The sequence below is a fragment of the Canis lupus genome, chromosome 2 (genome assembly GCF_011100685.1).
Source record: "Canis lupus familiaris isolate Mischka breed German Shepherd chromosome 2, alternate assembly UU_Cfam_GSD_1.0, whole genome shotgun sequence".
NCBI lineage: Eukaryota > Metazoa > Chordata > Mammalia > Carnivora > Canidae > Canis > Canis lupus.
The window spans coordinates 82,935,105-82,953,656 of record NC_049223.1 but is presented as its reverse complement, the minus strand read 5'-3'; the positions used below and the strand labels follow the sequence as shown (position 1 = coordinate 82,953,656).

The following is an 18,552-nucleotide window of genomic DNA, read 5'->3' as shown; positions in this document are numbered from 1 at the left end:
CTGTTCAGGGTGTTTTACATTACAGTGGAGACTTTGGTCTGTCACATTGCAGGCTTCCAGATAGATAACATAAAAGACACTCTGAGGTGGCCACAGATAAAACAGTGTTAGGGTCTTCTCTGTGTTTTAGAAAATAATCTCTGGCTGCTGGAATATTCAGAGTTGGATATATTTAGCACATGGCACATTTATATAGCTCTTTGGACTTCTCACAAGGCTTTAATTTTATTTCATGTTCTCACAATGGTCCTGGAGGACCATGCAGAGCATTAGCATATTGCTTACAGAGGTGAAGCTGTCAAGAATGGAGGTAAAGTGTTCCTCTTATGTTGAGAGTGGTATTGATGCAGAACCAGAACCCATGTCAGCTGCCTGACAGGCATTTAAGAATGTTTCATTGGATTGCTGGCCTCAAATCAAGCCTTTAGCTTTGTGACTCTCTGGGTTCTTAACCTGTGGGCCCCAAAGCTCTCAATTTAAAAATGGGGTTAATAAAAAAATACCTTATTAAGATAACCATGAGGGTAAAGTAGATTGTTACTGTTTCCTGGAAAGTTGCATGCAAATTCAGCATTTATGTGGAATTTAGTTCAGATCAGGTGCTCTGGGGAAGCTCTTCACATTCTGATAGGATCTCAGTTGGTGTGACTCTTTATCAAAACAAGTGAAGTTTTTCAGTGGTTAGAAAAGCATTTCTATCAGATGGTCTTATATTGACTCACAGCTGTTTTACACGTAAACATCCAGAGGCCTAAAAATAAAATATGCCTAGGAAATGTCTGGATACTTTGCATCAAGGAGTTCTGTGACATTTGTACATCTGAGGTATTTTGCTGTTGTTTTCAGTGAGACAAGCAATGTTTCTTAACTTGAAGATTCCTACAGTTCCTTCCAGTAATTTTGAGTTTCTTTGTTGTGAATCCCTTATAATAAATCTGATGCCGGTTAATCCTGGGGGCCTTAGGAAATGAGGATTTAACATGAGAATAATCACATTATGCTGTTTCACTGCTTCTGAAGTAAAAGAGTGCTATATTTGTAGAACTGCCCAGCCAAAAAATGATACTAATTATTCAAGCTAATGCCTGAATGATTAAAAATGTCTTGACCACAAAACTATGCCCGAAAATAAATGGCACTTTTAATTTTAGAAATTTCTCAAGGGAAACTAACAAATATGTTCTATCAAGTTAATGCTAATCTCAGTGAGGCTAATGTCTGGAAACCAGGAAATGCATTGTCTAGTTCTGTGTGTATAATGCTAAACTTGACCAAATGTCATTAATATTACACCTAAGTTTATCATACCTGTTTTACCCAGTGTAACAATTGGATATTTTTGGGCATAGAATGTAAATTATTAATAGTGTCTTTTGTAAATTAAGCTTCATTTGTGTTGAAATTCATATGTAGTATGAGTTCATAGTCAGCTTGGTGAAAATTGTAATTTGGAGCCATGACCTATTAGGGATTTGACTTCTACTTATAAATGAGTTAATATTGCATTGTTAACTTAAGGTACTTCTACTTATGTACTACCACAGTTTGTGAATCTTATGACATGGCCATTTCTTATTACATTTAAAGATTGAGTTCTTGTCAAGGCTAGCCTTTCCTTCTTGTCATTAAAAAACCAACTGGATGCCATTCAGATAGTTGCGATTACAAGGTATGTATACTTTAGAGAAACCTGTAAGCTTTTTGCTTTGTTAAAATAAAAGTAGATATATCTGACATATATGTAGAAGTATACATGAGGCAAAGTATAGGAAGCATCAATTGTAATGTATATATTTCTTAAAAAGAAAAAGAAACACCAAATAAAACTTAGTATATCCCCATTAATTTATTCCAACCTTAGTCTTACCCTCAGACTTGCATCAGAATGCCTCTTATTAACATAACAGAAACTGCTTATCATTAAAATCTCATCTTGGCATTTGTTCTTCCATTAAAGCCCCTTAAGACCAGCTTATCTTTTAGCAGCCTGGTCTCTTGCCCCAGCTAGAACTCCATTTTAAAGCTAATCTAAGACAAAGTGTTAAATTGCTTTTCTTGAGCCCTTGATTATCTAACACAGTCTTAAGTCCCCTAAGCTTTCACTGAAAACATTCTATTAAATCAGAAACAACAGGAGAGAAACAGTCAAGTATCCTCAGGGTGAATGCACAGAACTGTCAGGTTCTCCTAAGAGGAGAGCATTCTTTGAGCTGCTTCTGGGGAGGAATTGCTTGCTAGCCAGCTAAACTGCTGAACTTGGTGTGATACTTGCTGTGACTAGCCCCCCCTCCCCCCCCCCCACACTGAGCCATCTGCAGTATTCTAATACTGCTTCTGACAAAAGCCTTTCAGATTCACTTCATGGGTCTCAGATCGCTTCCCATGAGATGAACTTCTGAGTTGTTTGCCTGTGAATTGTTCTAATAAACTTTTTTAAATAGACTTTATTTTTTAGAGCAGTTTTAGGTTCACAGCAAAATCGAGCAGAAAGTACAGAGAGTTCTGTACACTGCCGTCTCCCCCCACTATCGCAGCAAGCGGTACATTTGTTAGATACTCGATGAACCTGCACTCATGCGTCGTTATCACTTAAAGTTCATAGTTTTCATTAGGGCTTGGTATAAATTCTAATAAGTTTTTTTTTCAAAGATTTTTTTATTTATTCATGAGAGACAGAGCAAGGCAGAGACACAGGAGAGCCTGCTTCTCCCGCTCTGGGAGCCTGATGTGGGACTCCATCCCAGGACCCCGGGATCACGCCCCCAGCCAAAGGCAGACACGCAACTAGATGAGCCACCCAGGCATTCCTAATAAGCCTTTTTTAAATTATAAAAGTAATACATGCTCATTGTAATGTAATGTATATAATACCAAAAACTATAAACAACAAAGTAAAAATCATTTGTGAATATTTTGGTGAACATTCCTCTAAGTGTCTGCTTCTCTGTCTCTGTTTTTCTTCTGTCTCTCATGTACACTGGTGCATATACAAACACCATATATAGACATTTCATGCAATTGAGATCAAACAGCACGTGCGGGTTTTGTGACGTGTTTTTCTCTTTCAATATGCTGTGGACATATCCATGTCAAATAGTTTCATCTGCATCATTATTTCTTATGGCCACCTAGAATTCATCCCATCCTTCCATTGTTTAGCAGGTTGGATATTTAAATAGTTTTAATCTTTTCATGATATTAACAGTTCTTCCAAGTATGAAACTTGCTGTATATATATGTATGCTCACTTGTCTGTTATCTTAAGATAAGTTTCTGGAAGTATAATTGTTAAGTCAAAAGTTATATACATTTTAATCTCTGGTGAATTTTGCTAACAGACCTCCAGAAGGATTGCACTAATTTACATAGCCACCAAAAGTACATATTTTTTCTCCACTTTTTAAAACCCAGTACTATTGGGATGTCAGAGTGGCTCAGTGGTTGAGCATCTGCCTTCGGCTCAGGGTGTGAACCCTGGGTCTGGGATCAAGTCCCACATCGGGCTCCTTGGAGGGAGCCTGCTTCTCCCTCTGCCTGTGTCTCTGCTTCTCTGTGTCTCTCATGAATAAGTAAGTAAAATCTTTAAAATCAATCAATCAATCAATCAATCAATCCAGTATTGTTAATCTTTTTTGTAGCCCCTCCCCTGTCCCATTCTTATAAATAGAAACCAATACTTGACTGCTTCTATTGCGTGGTATTCTTTTAGGCAACAACTTTTGAGTCAGGGATGGCGGGAAGATGTAGAACTGTATTTCAACTAAAATTGTTAAGTCATTTCTCTATAATGAGAGGACTTTAATTATTTAAGGAAGTGAATAACTTTTTATCAGTCTGCACTGTTAGCATTAGATGTTAGCAAGTGCATTCCCTGATCTTTGCTAGCTCAGCACTTCTAATTTCAGGCTTTGTTTTTGTTTTTAAGATTTCATTTATTTAACATAGAGCACACAAACGGGGTGACGCAGGCAGAGGGAGAAGGAGGGAGTCCTCTGTGGGGCTCGATCCCAGGACCTGGGGTCATGACTTGAGCTGAAGGCAGACCATAACTGACTAAGCCACCCAGGGGCCCCTAATTTCAGATTATTTCTAAGTTAAAAATGGAGGCAAGAAAAGAGAGCAGTCAGCTAGTTGATCCTGTAGAACCTTTTTCCAGTAAGTACTATTCAGCTCTTCATTCCAACTTCTAGAGTAAGTAGCAGAGGAAAAGACTAGGGTCACATGGAAATGCAACCTGTCACCTGTTCCTTATAGTCCTGCAGGTACGAGTGGTTTCTACATTCTTAAGTGATATAAACAAAAATAAAATGTTTTGTGACACATGAAAATAATATGAAATTCACATGTAAGCTCATGATTCAAGTTGTATTGGGACATAGCTACACTCATTCGTTTGCATGTTATTGGTGGCTGCTGTGGCCCTATGGTGGCAGAGTTGAGTAGTTCTGACAGGGACTGAATAGCCTGCAAAGCTGAAAATATTCATTGCTGGGTCTTTACAGAAAAAGTTTTCTGAGCTCTGGTCTCAGTGTCTAGAAAGGAGAAGTGGGAGTAAGCATGGTGATGTCTGGTGTCTTCGGTTTACTGTGAAGCTATGTGGTTAATAGTGGGAAGATTTTGAACTAGGCACTTAAAAGTGGAGTAGCTGTAGAGTTAGCCATAGAAACTCCTAGGCCGATCATATTCTTTTCTGAGGAACTTCAGGACAGACGAGGGCATTGAAATATGGAGAATGAAGTGATCTTCCCAAATAATCTTCCCAAGATTGGTGGCTTGGTCTGAGGCAAAAACAAAAACAAAAACAAACCAAAAACAACCCCAGAAAACCCAGAACTCTTTGGGAGTGTATTATGCCTTCTTTTAACCTGTTTGTGAAGCTCTGAAGTTCTGGAGCACTAAATTTGGCATATAACATGCGTGCTATTGTGTAGATTACTGGTGATATACCCTTTGGAAAGTTTTGTTTGTGGAATAAGAGTACTGGAACTGCCCTAAATCTTTGCACGGGTGAGAAATCTGAGTGTGAAGGGGCTTGCTTGATGTCTTAAAGCTGTCAGTCCTGGAGTCCTGCTGAGAGTCCAAGCTTCTTGGTTGCCTATTCTGTGCTCTTCCTGCTAGCAGAGCCCAGAGGTTCCTTATTCTTCTTTGTGTTGTGGGCCCTTTTGAAAATCTCCCAAGAAAATATACAAATGCTCTATATCCATATTTATATATGATATATATTTTGCATATGATATATGGGGTTACATGGCATGCTTAAACATCCATAGTCCAGTGTTAGAATAATTTACTTTGTTGATCCATTGAGTATTGATCAGGGCACCTACCTCAAACCTGTGAATATTTATTGAACACCCATTGTTGGGAGATTTTCCAAATACATCTGTGTAGTTGTAGGTATGAAACTTAAAGTAATTCCAAAAAAGAGTGTCAAGGGTTAGTCAGTCAGTGCTGTGCTTTGGTAACAATGGCTGTGGTATGGGACTTTGCAGGCTTGAGAAGCCCACTTGTTTAGTTTTTCAATTTGTATTTTAGGATTGCCTACAAGTTTGCTTATTGAAGTATAATGTGCCACCACCTATTAGATTCCCTTTATTTCTCTTACTCTAGAATCTTCAGAATATTTCAGATGCACTGATGTGTTTAAATAGTTCTAAAAAAGAAACCTTTGGTTTTCTAAAGCAATCTGAGGAGTGAAGTAGTTGGTACCAAAGATCCAGTCTCTAGCCTCCAGAAAGTTATTTCTGTGGGGTGGCAGTTTTATGGTCCTTAACAAGCCCTCCAAGTGTCTAATTCTGTAACTCAAGAATGACTGGAATGTGAACATACCAAGAAGAAGGTGTGGTATTTTCCAGGTAGCAGTGTTAATAACTTACGGAGATATAACTTTCATTAAATGTTTTCATTGAAATGCTCCCATACCAAGCAAGGCTGTTCTTTTCTTCTTTTTCCTCACTCTTAAATGAGGACAACAAGCTCCTCATTAGTTTGGCTACAAATGAGATGACGTTTATGAAATTACTTGATATAGATGAATTTGGCCTGGTAAATATTAGTTGAATTTGAACATAAAAGAAAAGTACTTGAGTGATCTTATGGAGGACTAAAACACATTTATATATGTATTCGTAGTTGAGTACTTTTTAAACGATTACTGGTCTTCATTTTTGCTTAGAATTTCCTTCTCTTCTAATATTTGAGAGCATGGGCTGCATTTTGAACTGAAAGACCAGAATAACCGTGTGGGCTGGAAATCCTGAAACTGACTTCTGCAAGCTGATTTACTGCGAGGTGGGCTTGTCGAGATGCTAGCCTCTTGTCTCCCCGTTCTGCCTTTGTCAGTCTCCACAAATGGTGAAGGGGAACAGGCAGGGAAAGTGAGATGTTTCTGTTGTGTATAGGTCAAAGTGTTGGAAATTCCAACAAGCTAGATTCCCAGAGAAATAAAGACAGAAAGGAGCCTCAGGAGCCCGGACCTCCAGGACAGGTTTTGTCCCACCTAATAACATGTTTTTTTGTTTTTTTTTAAGATTTTATTTATTCATGAGACACACACACACACACACAGAGAGAGAGAGAGAGAGAGAGGCAGAGACACAGGCAGAGAGAGAAGCAGGCTCCATGCAGGGAGCCCAACATGGGACTCCATCCCAGGTCTCCAGGATCACGCCCTGGGCCGAAGGCGGCGCTAAACCGCTGTGCCACCCGGGCTGCCCCCACCTAATAGCATGTTAAAGCTTCTTGGAGGGCAAGTTGGAGAACAGCCAACAGAATGGCTTTATCACTGTAGACTCTTCGTTTTCGGGGGGCTGTCTGGATGCACAAAAGACGTATCTCAGCACCAGAGCTGATTCAGCATGAGGGGGCATCGTCAGTGCTCTGTCTGGGAGTGGTTTCTGTCACAGTCAGCTGGTTACTGTAAGTTGAGAGTGGGTAGGAACCTCAGACCTCAACCAAGCAGTTGAGGATTCGAATGATGCACATTTGCACTAACTGAATGAGAATTTTTTTCAATTTATGAATTTGAACACGTTTAGAAAAGAACAAGTAAATGATAAGGAAGGATCTATGTGAAAACTCTTACCCCTAACTCATGAGGTAAGTATGTTGAATAGTTTGGCTTGTTCTTTGCAGAACATCCTCTGTGCATCAGGAGGATTTAATTTTGATTTGTTTTTAAATTGGAGTGTGTACTGAATTTTGAATTTAGATTATTTTATAACTATTTCAAAAGGACTGGATTAAACTGAATGGAAATTGAGTGGTATAAAGATTATGTTTTGTTTGACAAAAAATTAATACCCAGTCTTTGTTCAGTGGTGAGGACAGAAAGGAGGTCAGGCCTGGATAATGGAGGGAAGGTGAAGCGTGGGAGGAGGGGTTTGGAAAGAGGAAAATTGAAATGGATGCATACATGAGGGAACCAGGTTTGAATCCTGGCTCAGACTTTAGTGACTTTAGTATTCTAGTAAAATGATCAACCCTCTCTAGTGTCCTGATTTTAAAAAGGGGCTCAGTATATTTCATGGGGTTCTTGTGAAGGTTAAATAAAATAACACGTTAAACATCTCGCCCAGCGCTTGGGGTGGTGGTGCTCTTCCCCTTTGAGTTCTTTTCTCCAAGTAGGGAATTCCATTTGAAAGTTAATTTGTAAAAAATTGTTTATATATACATAGTCAAGTACCCTTGCTTTTGTTAAAAGGGACTGTGTTATAGACTGGCTCAGGAAAAATGATTAATTATATGAAAATATTTTTTGGTCATTATAAAGATTTGGAAATAGATTTGTTGCATGTCTTTTGTTGAGTTTGAGCTAGAGTGGGAGTTTTAGCTGCTTTTGCATTATCTTCATGTGAAAGGAAGGGATTCTGGTTGGTTCTCCACTACCCTAGCCTAATGGTGCTGCAGCACTTCTGCTGTGTAGTATAGCATTGGGAGTTAACATTAATCTTAATATTTGGGTTCTGTGTGTGAGTCACTGAAGTGAATTACAATTTGAAACCAAGGTTTGACCAACTAAGGTAGAAATGATATAAAAACATATTTTTATCCCCATTTCTAATTATAAGGTTAGACTCTCAATAAAAAAAAGGAAAAGCTATATACTTAAAAAAATGATGTGTGTGTGATGATGATGTTGGTGGTGGCAGGAGGAGGAGTGTCAGCAGGCCTTGGCTTACGTCAGGCACACTTGGGCTTTCATACTGGAGACTAACTTGCTCTCCCCACCCACAACCTTTTTTTAATTTAGAGATTATACTAAGTCAGTGGAGGAAAGGCAGAAAATTCAGATGAGCAGAAGAAAGAAAAATGATGGAAAATCTCACTTCTCAGAGAAAATCATTAGTAAGATTTTCATGTATTTAGTGTCAGGTTATTTTTCTCTTCATATATTCCTGAGTTTAAGACAAAAATGTCTTTTGTTTAAGACAAAAAAAAGTTTAAGACTGTGCCTGAGTGGCACAGTCAGTTGAGCATCTATCTGCCTTTGGCTCAGGTCATGATCCAGGGTCCACCCATGTCCGGCTCCCTGCTCAGCAAGGAGTCTGCTTCTCCCTTTCCCTTTGCCCCTCCTCCAGCTCATGCTCTCTCTCTCTCTCTCTCTCTATTTATATAAATAAGTAAAATCTTAAAAAAAAAACCAAAAAGAAAAAAAATGACATCATCCTAAGCCATACTTTCTGTAAGTGGCTTTATTCAGTTGTCAATAGTATTCTTTTATACCTATAAAAATATTCCTCCAGCTTGTCTTTGCCTATGTTTTCTTCCAATTGTAGAAATAATACAAGTTCATTGGAAAAATTCTTAAGGGATACAGAAATAGCTAACAAAATAAAAGATTCCACATAAACCAACTGTTTACACAAAAGTACTTTTTAATGTCTACTTAGTATTCTGCTATGTGCACTGGATTATCATACTGAGCTGATCCATTGTGTTTTCCACTTAGCAATTAATGGAAAACAGTCTGTAATAAACCGCACTGTTAGGAATGTTCTTGTACATACATCTTGGTATAATTGCCAATTATCTCATGAGAATAAATTCCTATAAGTGGGTATGCTGGCTAAAGTGTGTATACGTTTTAAAGCTTTTTTGTCATGGACTGCTAAATCCCATCCAAAAAAAAAAATGATACCAATTAATTCTCTGATCACTGTTTGGAGGATGTTTGCTTTCTAATCCTGTTTTTGTTTCTCTTAAAAATTTCTTTTTACCAAGTTGATAGGTAAAAATTATTGAATTTGAAGTTATTTTTTGATTATTAGATAAGTTTAATTTCTTTCATGAGGTTTTGGCCATGTGTATTCCTTTGTGAATTATTTTTCCACATTTAAAAAAATTGAGGTATTCATCTTTTTATATGAATTTAGTATTCTAGTTTTTTTTTTAATTTTTTTTATTTATTTATGATAGAGAGAGAGAGAGAGAAGCAGAGACACAGGCAGAGGGAGAAGCAGGCTCCATGCACCGGGAGCCCGACGTGGGACTCGATCCTGGGTCTCCAGGATCGCACCCTGGGCCAAAGGCAGGTGCTAAACCGCTGTGCCACCCAGGGATCCCAGTATTCTAGTTTAAATATGACATAGCAGATGCTATGAAATAAAATAAGCCATTCATAAATAAAGAATTCACCCAAGTGGGCCACAGAGGTCTGTGTTGACCTGGGAGCCAGGAAATTCTGGCACAGCTTGTATGGTTATCCTGGTTGGTGGGCAGACTTGGTGTCTCTCCCCAGCTGCCTTCTTTGACTATGTGGGGTTTTCCAGCACCATCTCTGTTTGTCCTGGTGATTTCTGGATCTACATCAGTATGTCGATGGGGAGTGAGTAGGACTCTGCCATCCGCTGTGATAAGTCTAAACAACACTTTGGATGGACTGCCGGTGTTAGCGTACAGTTGCTCCCTTACCCTTATGCCATCATGCTGGCAAACATGACAGATGTCTGTTAAACATTTTAAAATAAAGCCCCTTCTATTATTTTGGTGTGTGAAGTTTCACTTTAAATTTTGCATTGTGGGGGATCCCTGGGTGGCTCAGCGGTTTAGCGCCTGCCTTTGGTCCAGGTCCCAGGAGTCCTGGGATCGAGTCCCACGTTGGGCTCCCAGCATGGAGCCTGCTTCTCCCTCCTCCTGTGTCTCTGCCTCTCTCTCTCTCTCTCTCTCTCTCATAAATAAATAAATAAATCTTAAAAAAATTTTTTTTGCATTGTGATGCTGTCTCTTCATAACATACCACTTGAGGACTTCCCTTTCTCTGTTTGCAGGGACAAGAGTGTGTATGTGTGTGTGTGTGCGTGCGCGTGTGCGCTGAGGGTGAATGATAGCTTGAAAAGGGGTCTAATGGGACACAGATAACTTTTCTTTAGAGTGGTGTAGGTAGATGTTCAGTAGACATCCAATTTCTAAATAAACTCAGAGGAGACACTTACAGGACAGTGAAAACACTCCTTGGCATGCTACCTGTCACATAGTCGGTGCTCATTAACTGATGGTGGTGGCACCTTGGTGTGTGACAACATCCTTTAGGTCATTCCATAGTTATTCATTGAGAGCCTCCTCAGTGGCAGGCTCTGGTCAAGCCTTGGGAGTGCTGCAGTGAGTGCAAAGGCTGACGTGTCTTTTCTTCATGGAGCTAATGCTCTGGTGTGGGGTTGCAGTCACTAAATAAAATAAGTAAGGAGATGATCTCATACTTTAAAAGAGCATAAATGCTTTGAAGAAAAATCAGGTAGGATGGCTGGGGGGTGATGGGAAGAGAAGGATTTGCAGTTTTAACTAGGATGGTCAAGGAAGGTGCTGATAAGTATGGTTGGGTCAGGCAGATTTGGATTTAAGTGAGTGACTTTGGGAAAGTCCAGTTGAACTCTTGATCCTCAATTTACACATATTAAAAAGTGATAATAGTGAACCTGCTGCCTAGGGTTAAATGAGATGACATGGAAAGCATATAGCATTATGCCTGACATCTGACTCCTCACAGGAAAGAAGTATGGTTAGCACCGGTTGAGGTGGGTGCTGCTCAGACACAGATACAGGCTGGGAGACACAGACATGCTCAAGAAAGCGGGGAGTGAGGCATGAGAGCTTTGTTCCAGAGGGACAGAGGCGGTAAAGAAGAGTGTGTAATGTGGGTAGGAGAGAAAAGAAGAAATGAGTGGGGGAGTCTTGGCTATGTATGTGTAGGGAACAGATGAAGCAACAAGAGTCTTTCCCTTCTTCCTAAAGAGAAGGTAAAAGACACATTCCTTTTTTATTTTTTGACAGGTCTATCACCAGTTGACCCTTTGGTTCTATTTCAGTGCATAATCAAGTGTTTTACAGTCTAGTTTGGGGGGAAGTAAAAAAAACCCCCACATATATGATCTATATATGTATGTATGCATATTTGTATATGTGTATACATGTATGTGTGTATATACAAAGATAAAAGTTAAATATTGTTGCTAAATAGACTTTCAAATAAAAGAATGAGAAATGCTGGAAGTTTGGCAGAGGTGGGTAGGATGGGGACATTGACCCAGAGTGGATGAGTAGGTTTGATGGGAGTCCTGAGAGGGAAGTCGGGTTTCAGGTCTTTACTTTGGAAGGACACTGGTACTTCCCGGAGTGTGTTCCATAGCACCTTAGTCCTAACAGATGATTAGGTAGAGAAGGTTTGGAGGGTCAGCTGAGTTTGTAAGAGCACCCGAGCGCCATCACACACAGGGGGGTTCACACTGCACGTTCACTTCCTGAAGCCCAGGGACCTCTAAACTGTGTAGTCCAACAGAACTGGGCCCCCACATTCCCAGAACACTCAGGGAACTTGGTGTGGTGTGGTGCTGCCGGCAGCTCACTCTTCTTTTCCAATTACATTTAGGGACTGGAGTTGTTATTTGTCTTTGTGTGCAGACAGTATTTGCAGAGCATTTAGAGATCATTACACATACTTGCTATCGTTCTTGAAGTTTAGGAGAAAAAAATGACTCCAGCCCAGATAGAGAAATGATTAATGAGGATTATCAGTCTTGGCTCTCCGTTTTTCATCTTTTAGTTTTTTCTCTGTTGCTTATTTTTTTAAAAGATTTTATTCATTTATTTATGACAGAGAGAGAGAGAGAGAGAGAGAGAGAGAGAGGCAGGGGCACAGGCAGAATCAGGCTCCATGCAAGGAGCCGGATGTGGGACTTGATCCCAGGACTCCAGGATCACGCCCTGGGCCAAAGGCAGGTGCCAAACCGCTGAGCCACCCAGGGATCCCCATGTATTTTGTTTCTGTGAAATGTTTTGTTGAGTACTGCATATGATAAAAAGGAATTATCTCAAAAGTTAAAAATGGAAACATTTTGAAGACACTCCTGTTTTAACAATGGTGTGTCCTCCCTTTCTCCTCCAAGGTATATTACCCAAATTTGGGATGGATGTGCATTGATGCCACCGATCCAGAGAAGGGGAACTGGCTGCGATATGTGAATTGGGCTTGCTCAGGAGAAGAGCAAAATTTATTTCCACTGGAAATCAACAGGGCCATTTACTATAAAACTTTAAAGGTAAGAATGTTAAGAGCTGGGCTGCTGTGAGTTACTATGCATGCATTTATTTTTGTGACTGACAGTAATGACTTTGCCTACCTTAAAAGGATTATGTTTGAAAGTGGTTCATCAACACATCGCAAGGTCTTTGTTTTAAATATACAGTTGCCACTGCTTTCTGTGCACCAAGGCATGAAGATTGTGTTAAGTAATTACATACTGCATCCTTAGAGATACCGGTGAGTTAAGCGTGTGGCAGCTCAGTCCCTCCTCCTAAGATACAAATGCACCACGAACTGTCCCAGGGCAGATTTGTCCAAGTATAGGACACTGTCAGTAGCAGTGGTCCTTCTGTGTTAACTGAAAACACATTCTTGGTCTTCAGTGTCATGTAGATGTGGATTAGCTTTTTTTCTTCCTAGATTTTATTCAGAATGGAAGTTAAGTGGAATGGGTTTCTTCTTTTTGCCAATTTTTTTATTTGGAGGCATTAATCATTGAGATGAAAAGAAGAGGAAAATCGTCTTCTGGAGTTTGTCGTGAGGCCAGAGGTCACTGAGTACATGCAGGGCAGTTAGCATTCGGAAGCCTAGAGTGCTGCTGTATTTCTGCAACAGTCAAGTCCATATCTCTGTCCCTGTTTTCGTGTTGTCTGGGAAGGCAAATCTGCAGTGATCCTGCATGGAAGTGTTCTCTAAAGAGGAGGTTTGAGGCTCTGAGGTAGACGATTGTTCCTTTTTGGAATAGATACATTAACTAAAATTGGCTGCAATTCAAGTTTCTGTTTATTCACTTCCATTTAAAAATGTCCTAGACAGTCCATGAAAACCATGAAAATGGTCTCTGTGGAGTTGAAATCCCTTGAGCAAGCGTTGAAGACAGTGGTCAGCTTTGCAGCATGGTAGTGCTGGGATTTTGGGAAATTTAGTTAACACAGAGCTGTTTAATTTTCCTTTGCTGTATTTTTCCTGTCATCCTTAGCCAGTTGGACTGTCCTTTGCTTCATATATACCCAAGTCCTTGATTCCAGTCCCTACGGGAAATTTTTTTTTTTTTTTTTTTTGTGGTATCTTCTCGTATAAAATGTCTCCCATTGTCCTTCTCATTTTCTTTCTGCTGGGTTGCAATCACATGATTTCCTAGTAGGTGTTACTATGCAGTTTTGTTACACCACAGCTTGAAATTGGATTCAGAACTTGATTCAAGAATTCGTTCATTGTTTCTCAAAATGACTTCAAGTGACAGTTCCCTCTGATTAAATTGGTGACGCAGAATCCTGGTGGAGATGAAGTAACCAGCGAGGGGATGAATGCGAGGGGATCAAGGGACAGCAAGCCCAGGATGATAGTCAGGCATTCCGCAGTTCCTTCATCAGACTTCCAGTTAAAACGTATTCATCTCTCATAGCAGATCTGGGAAACACTAAGAATCGAGTGAGAATGGTATTTGGGAGAGTGAACTTTAAAACCAGACTTCTGGATTACATCTGGGCTTGCTTTGTGAGCCAAGGGAACCACCTTTCTGTTTCTTAGTTTCCTTATTTGTAACATACAGGTAATTATGGTAATGACCTCATAGGGTTATCATGATGATTGCATAGGTTATTAGAGGTAGAGCTCTAGTGACTGATAAGTGCTAAATGCTAGCTGTTATTTTTGGTGAGGTGGTATAGTCCTGTGGTTAGGAGTAGGGACTCTGGAGCAGATTGCCTTATGAGTGAATTCTGGCTTCTAGATGTCTGACTGTGAGAAGTTACTTAAACTCTCTTAGTTTTCTCATCTGTAAAAATGCAATTAATACATAGCAGTTGTTGTGAAGGTTAAACAAGCCACTATGTATAAGGTTCCTTGAACAGTTCCTAGCCTAGCCTGAGTACTCCCAAGTGTCAACCGGCTGTACCACTGCTACTCTTTTTACCTTTGTCTGAAGTAACATAGCTCTGTCTTTGCAGACTTTCCGCAGTCCTGACCTTTGATGTTTGCTCACGTACACATAAGACCTTTCAGATTCCTTGCTGGTGATTATCTGACTATAATCTTCTAGATTAAGCTTTCTGTGGGTTAGGTTTTGTAAATAAATTACACGTGATGTTCCTCTGGGCTTTGTATAGCCTTCTCAACTATCACCCAGATAATGAGGAGATCTCAACACTGGTCTTGTTTATAGTATGATTAAAAACCATTTTAAATTCCTGAAGGTTAGGGGTGCCTGGGTAGCTTAATTGATTAAGCATCTGCCTTTGGCTCAGGTCCTGATCCCAGGGTCTTGGGATCAAGCCCCACATCAGGCTCCCTGATCAGAAAGCAGGAAAGGGCCTGCTTCTCCCTTTCCCTCTGTGCTCACGCGAGCTCTCTCAAATAAATAACATCCTTATAAAAAAATTCCCGAAAGTTAGCCTGCCATCCGTTTCATTAGTTTGATAAATATTTATTGAGAGTCTACTACATACAAAGTATTCTTCTGTAGTAGTGAGTAGAACAGAAGGTCTCTGGTCTCATGGAACTTCAATTTATGGCAGAGGAAGCAGATAATAAACAATGAGTAAAATTATACAAATTATATAATTTTATATCTGGTGGGTCAGGGAAGACAAGACCTATAAACCCTATCCACCCTACCCCTTAGCATAGGAAGGAGCCAGTTACCCAAAGATGTCTCCAAGAAGAGCAGTCTAGGAAGAGGGGCTTGGAAGAAGCAAAGGCCTTGGAGTAGGAACAAACTAGACTTATTTATTTTTTTAAAAGACTAGAAAAGGCCAGTGTGGCTGGAGCAAGGAGAGGAATGGTAGATGAGGCTGGTGAGGTGGCCGAGGCTCAGATCCGGTGGGGCCTAGTGGCCCGCAGGGAGAAAAATAAATTTCAGTCTTCAGTTCGCCCGTTGGGGAGTTGAGGCCATCTGACCTGTGACTCTGAAGAGATCATGCTGGCGAGTTGATTGTAGGGGGCCGAGTGTTGATGTGCTTTGTGTGTTCTTGTAATTCTGGAGTACTTCTCTTATTCTGACCTAGTGTCTGGAATATTTATTGGAACCCTTGCCTGTTCCCAATTGGTCTGGTAAGATTTCAAGTTTATATTTACTGATACTTAGGTAAGAGTATATGCTTGGTTCTGTACACCTGTCGGAACTCAAAGGAGAAGAAAGATTTTAAAGTCTTCTTGTTGTTGTTCTGTTGAACACCACAGTACAATACATAAAACAGAAGTTGTTTGGACTTTCAGCTTTATTTTTTATTTTTATTTTATTTTATTTATTTTTAAAGATTTTATTTATTTATTCATAGAGATGCAGGGAGAGAAAGAGAGGCAGAGACACAGGCAGAGGGAGAAGCAGGCTCCATGCAGAGAGCCTGATGTGGGACTCGATCCAGGGTCTCCAGGATCATGCCCTGGGCTGCAGGCGGCGCTAAACCGCTGCGCCACCGGGGCTGCCCTCAACTTTATTTTTTAAAATGTGGGTTTATCTTTCCTCTGTTTAAGGACATGATTTTTCTCTTCTGAAATTTGACTTACAAAATCTTAAATGTGCTAAGCAGTGCAGAAGAAAAAACATAGTACAGAAGCAAAGGAGCAATGATTAAAAAAATACGTTTTCCTCTTGGTAAAGTTCTGTTAGTTGTGTAGCTGTTTTACTGTGAAGTTTTTTACTGGGAAGTATATAGCTCAATGATACAATAGTCATCTCAGCTGCTAATGGTTTTGAAGGTTGTTCAATAGCTACAAATCAGGTTGTTCTTAACTTAGCTGTGCACCAGATCTTTAGCTATTTAGAAATGTTATATGAGATTTGAGTTAAGAACAGATTCTATTGTGTGTTTAATATTGTGTTTTGCAACAACAAAAGAGTACCCTCCTAAAAAAAAAGTTTGTGCTGATATTTATCTTCACACAGCTGCTAGTACAGTCAGTACTCTGCAGAAGATTGCAGTAGAACGAACAAGCTCTGAGTCTGGGAGGTATCTTGGAAATATCCAGTGGGTTTCTGGTAGCCAGTGTTCTGGTTATGCTGTTTGGCTAGGGACAAATGGGGTATACATTTTTCTTCACTCCTTTTCATGTTTCTTCTTTACTTTGGTTTTATTGAAGACTTCATTTATTTCTCTGAACCCTAATCATTTCAAATATTATAGGATACTGCCATTTCATACATATATGACTTAATAACAAAAAAACAGAAGCAAACTATATTTTGGAACTAGAAATAGTTTATTTAAATAAAAAGCCTGTTCCTTCAGCAGAAACAGATTTAGCCCATCAGAGTGCCAAAAGACATCTGTAATGGCTATTTCAATGCATTAACAGCTTATATATTAGATTTTTTTTTGTTTCTTTGGGTGTAATTGTTTCAATAAGGCAAATAATAGTATATTGGTTTAAATATAAGAAAATGGCAGGTTTTAGCCATCCTTGGGGGAGCAAAGGAAACAGTATCTCGTTCTTTCATTTAAAAAACTTTAGAATATCTTAAAATTTGGACTACATAAGCTGAGTTCTGCAGAGAATGAAACAAAGGCTACTTTCAAGGGCTTTATCTAGATGAGAAGGGATGTTAAAATGAGGAACTGTGCAGTTTCTAAGTTGGCATCTTAGATGGAATTCACCTGCACCTAAAACCAAGGGCCTCCTCTTCCATGATCCGAGTGCAGTGATCAAAATCAGGAAGCTAACACTGACACAGTATCTCATTAGCTAATCTCTACACCTTATTCACATTTTATCAGTTGTTCCAACCATGTCGTTATAGGAAGAGAAAGCTCAGTTGCATTCAGCTGTATTCTCTTATCAGTCTCCTTACTGTGGACAGTACGTGGTCTTTGTCTTGTATATCCTTTCAGTTTTGAGAGAACTGGTCGGCTATTTTGTAGAATGCCCCACAGTTTGGGCTTTTCTTACATTTCATCCTGATTAAGTTATGGTCGTGGCATTTTGGGCCGAGCTCTCCAGAAGTGATGATATTCTTTCCTGTGCATTGTATCAGCAGGCAGCTGATGTTGACCTATCTTGTTCTAAAGGGTACTACTGTTTTTACCTTTGTTTTTTTTTTTTTTGTTTTTTTTTTTGTTTTTTGTTTTGTTTTTACCTTTGTAATTAATGTTTTATGGGGAGATGTTTTGAGACCATACAGCTAATACTGTATTACACCTGAAACTTACACCTACTAGTTTCCGCATCTGTTGATGAATCAGTTATTAATGCTACGATTACCAACTGGAGGTTTTCTAACATGTCATTGATTGGTTGGGATCTACTTTAAGGAAGAGAGAGGTCTTTCTTTCTCAGTTATTTACTTGTCCATTCACTAGATTTGTATCGGTATGGACTGATGGATTCTTAGTTTATTCGGTGGGTTTTAGGTGCAGTTTTACTTGTGTTGTTACCCTTGGAACTTTTTGAGCAGATGAGTCATTGTGAGAGAAGCCAATAAGCCATTTCCTTAAATTCTATTTAGGAATGTGATCTTTGCAGTCCGTGTATCTGTTTCGTCGGGATCCTATCGTAGGTGTCATCAGCACGGTGGGGGTACGTGTCCGTCACTGCTTTTATGGCTTTTTCAGAGTTCATGTTTTAGAACCATAGTACCTGTGGGTTTTTGGTTTGTTCTCTGTTATTTTTGGGAATTTCCTTGTGAGTCTAAAAGCTGTCCGGTGCGAGGGCGAGGCAGCGGCCCGTCCTCGGGAGCAGGTCGGTGGCCGGGACCCCGGGACCCCGCGTCCGCCCGTCCCGCAGCACTTCTGGGATTCCGTGGCGGCGCGCTGCGGTCCTGCCCAACCTGCTCCTGAACTTGCTCCGAGACGTGCGCAGGTCGCTAGCTTCCAGCGCTTCTCCTTCCGGCCGCGGCTCTCCCCACTGCGCTTTCCGAGGGTCGCGAGCCTGCAGTTCGTGGGCAAATGGTTGCGCGTCTCAGTTCTTGCGCGTGGGCGGCCGAGGCTCCGAGCGGGGGCCGTCGGGGGGCCGCGGCTGCGCAGGCCCGGGGAGCGGCGGGGCGACGTGAGGTCCTCCCTCCAGCAGAGGGTCCCCGCCCGCCGCCGCCCGGCCCGGCC

At 40.4% G+C, this 18,552-nt stretch overlaps 1 protein-coding gene across 12 annotated transcripts in view; it reads left to right on the top strand.

The window, feature by feature from the left end:
• The window catches only part of PRDM2 (PR/SET domain 2), a 119,704-nt gene that overhangs the window by 35,429 nt on the left and 65,723 nt on the right, over positions 1 to 18,552 (top strand). For all 12 annotated transcript variants that reach the window (XR_005356170.1, XR_005356169.1, XR_005356171.1 and 9 more), the window contains one exon: positions 12,381 to 12,533. Coding sequence is in view for 7 of the 12 variants with exons in the window: in XM_038531953.1 (XP_038387881.1) it covers positions 12,381 to 12,533 (153 nt within the window). In the remaining 5 variants the exon portion in view is untranslated. The remainder of the gene's footprint in view (positions 1 to 12,380; positions 12,534 to 18,552) is intronic.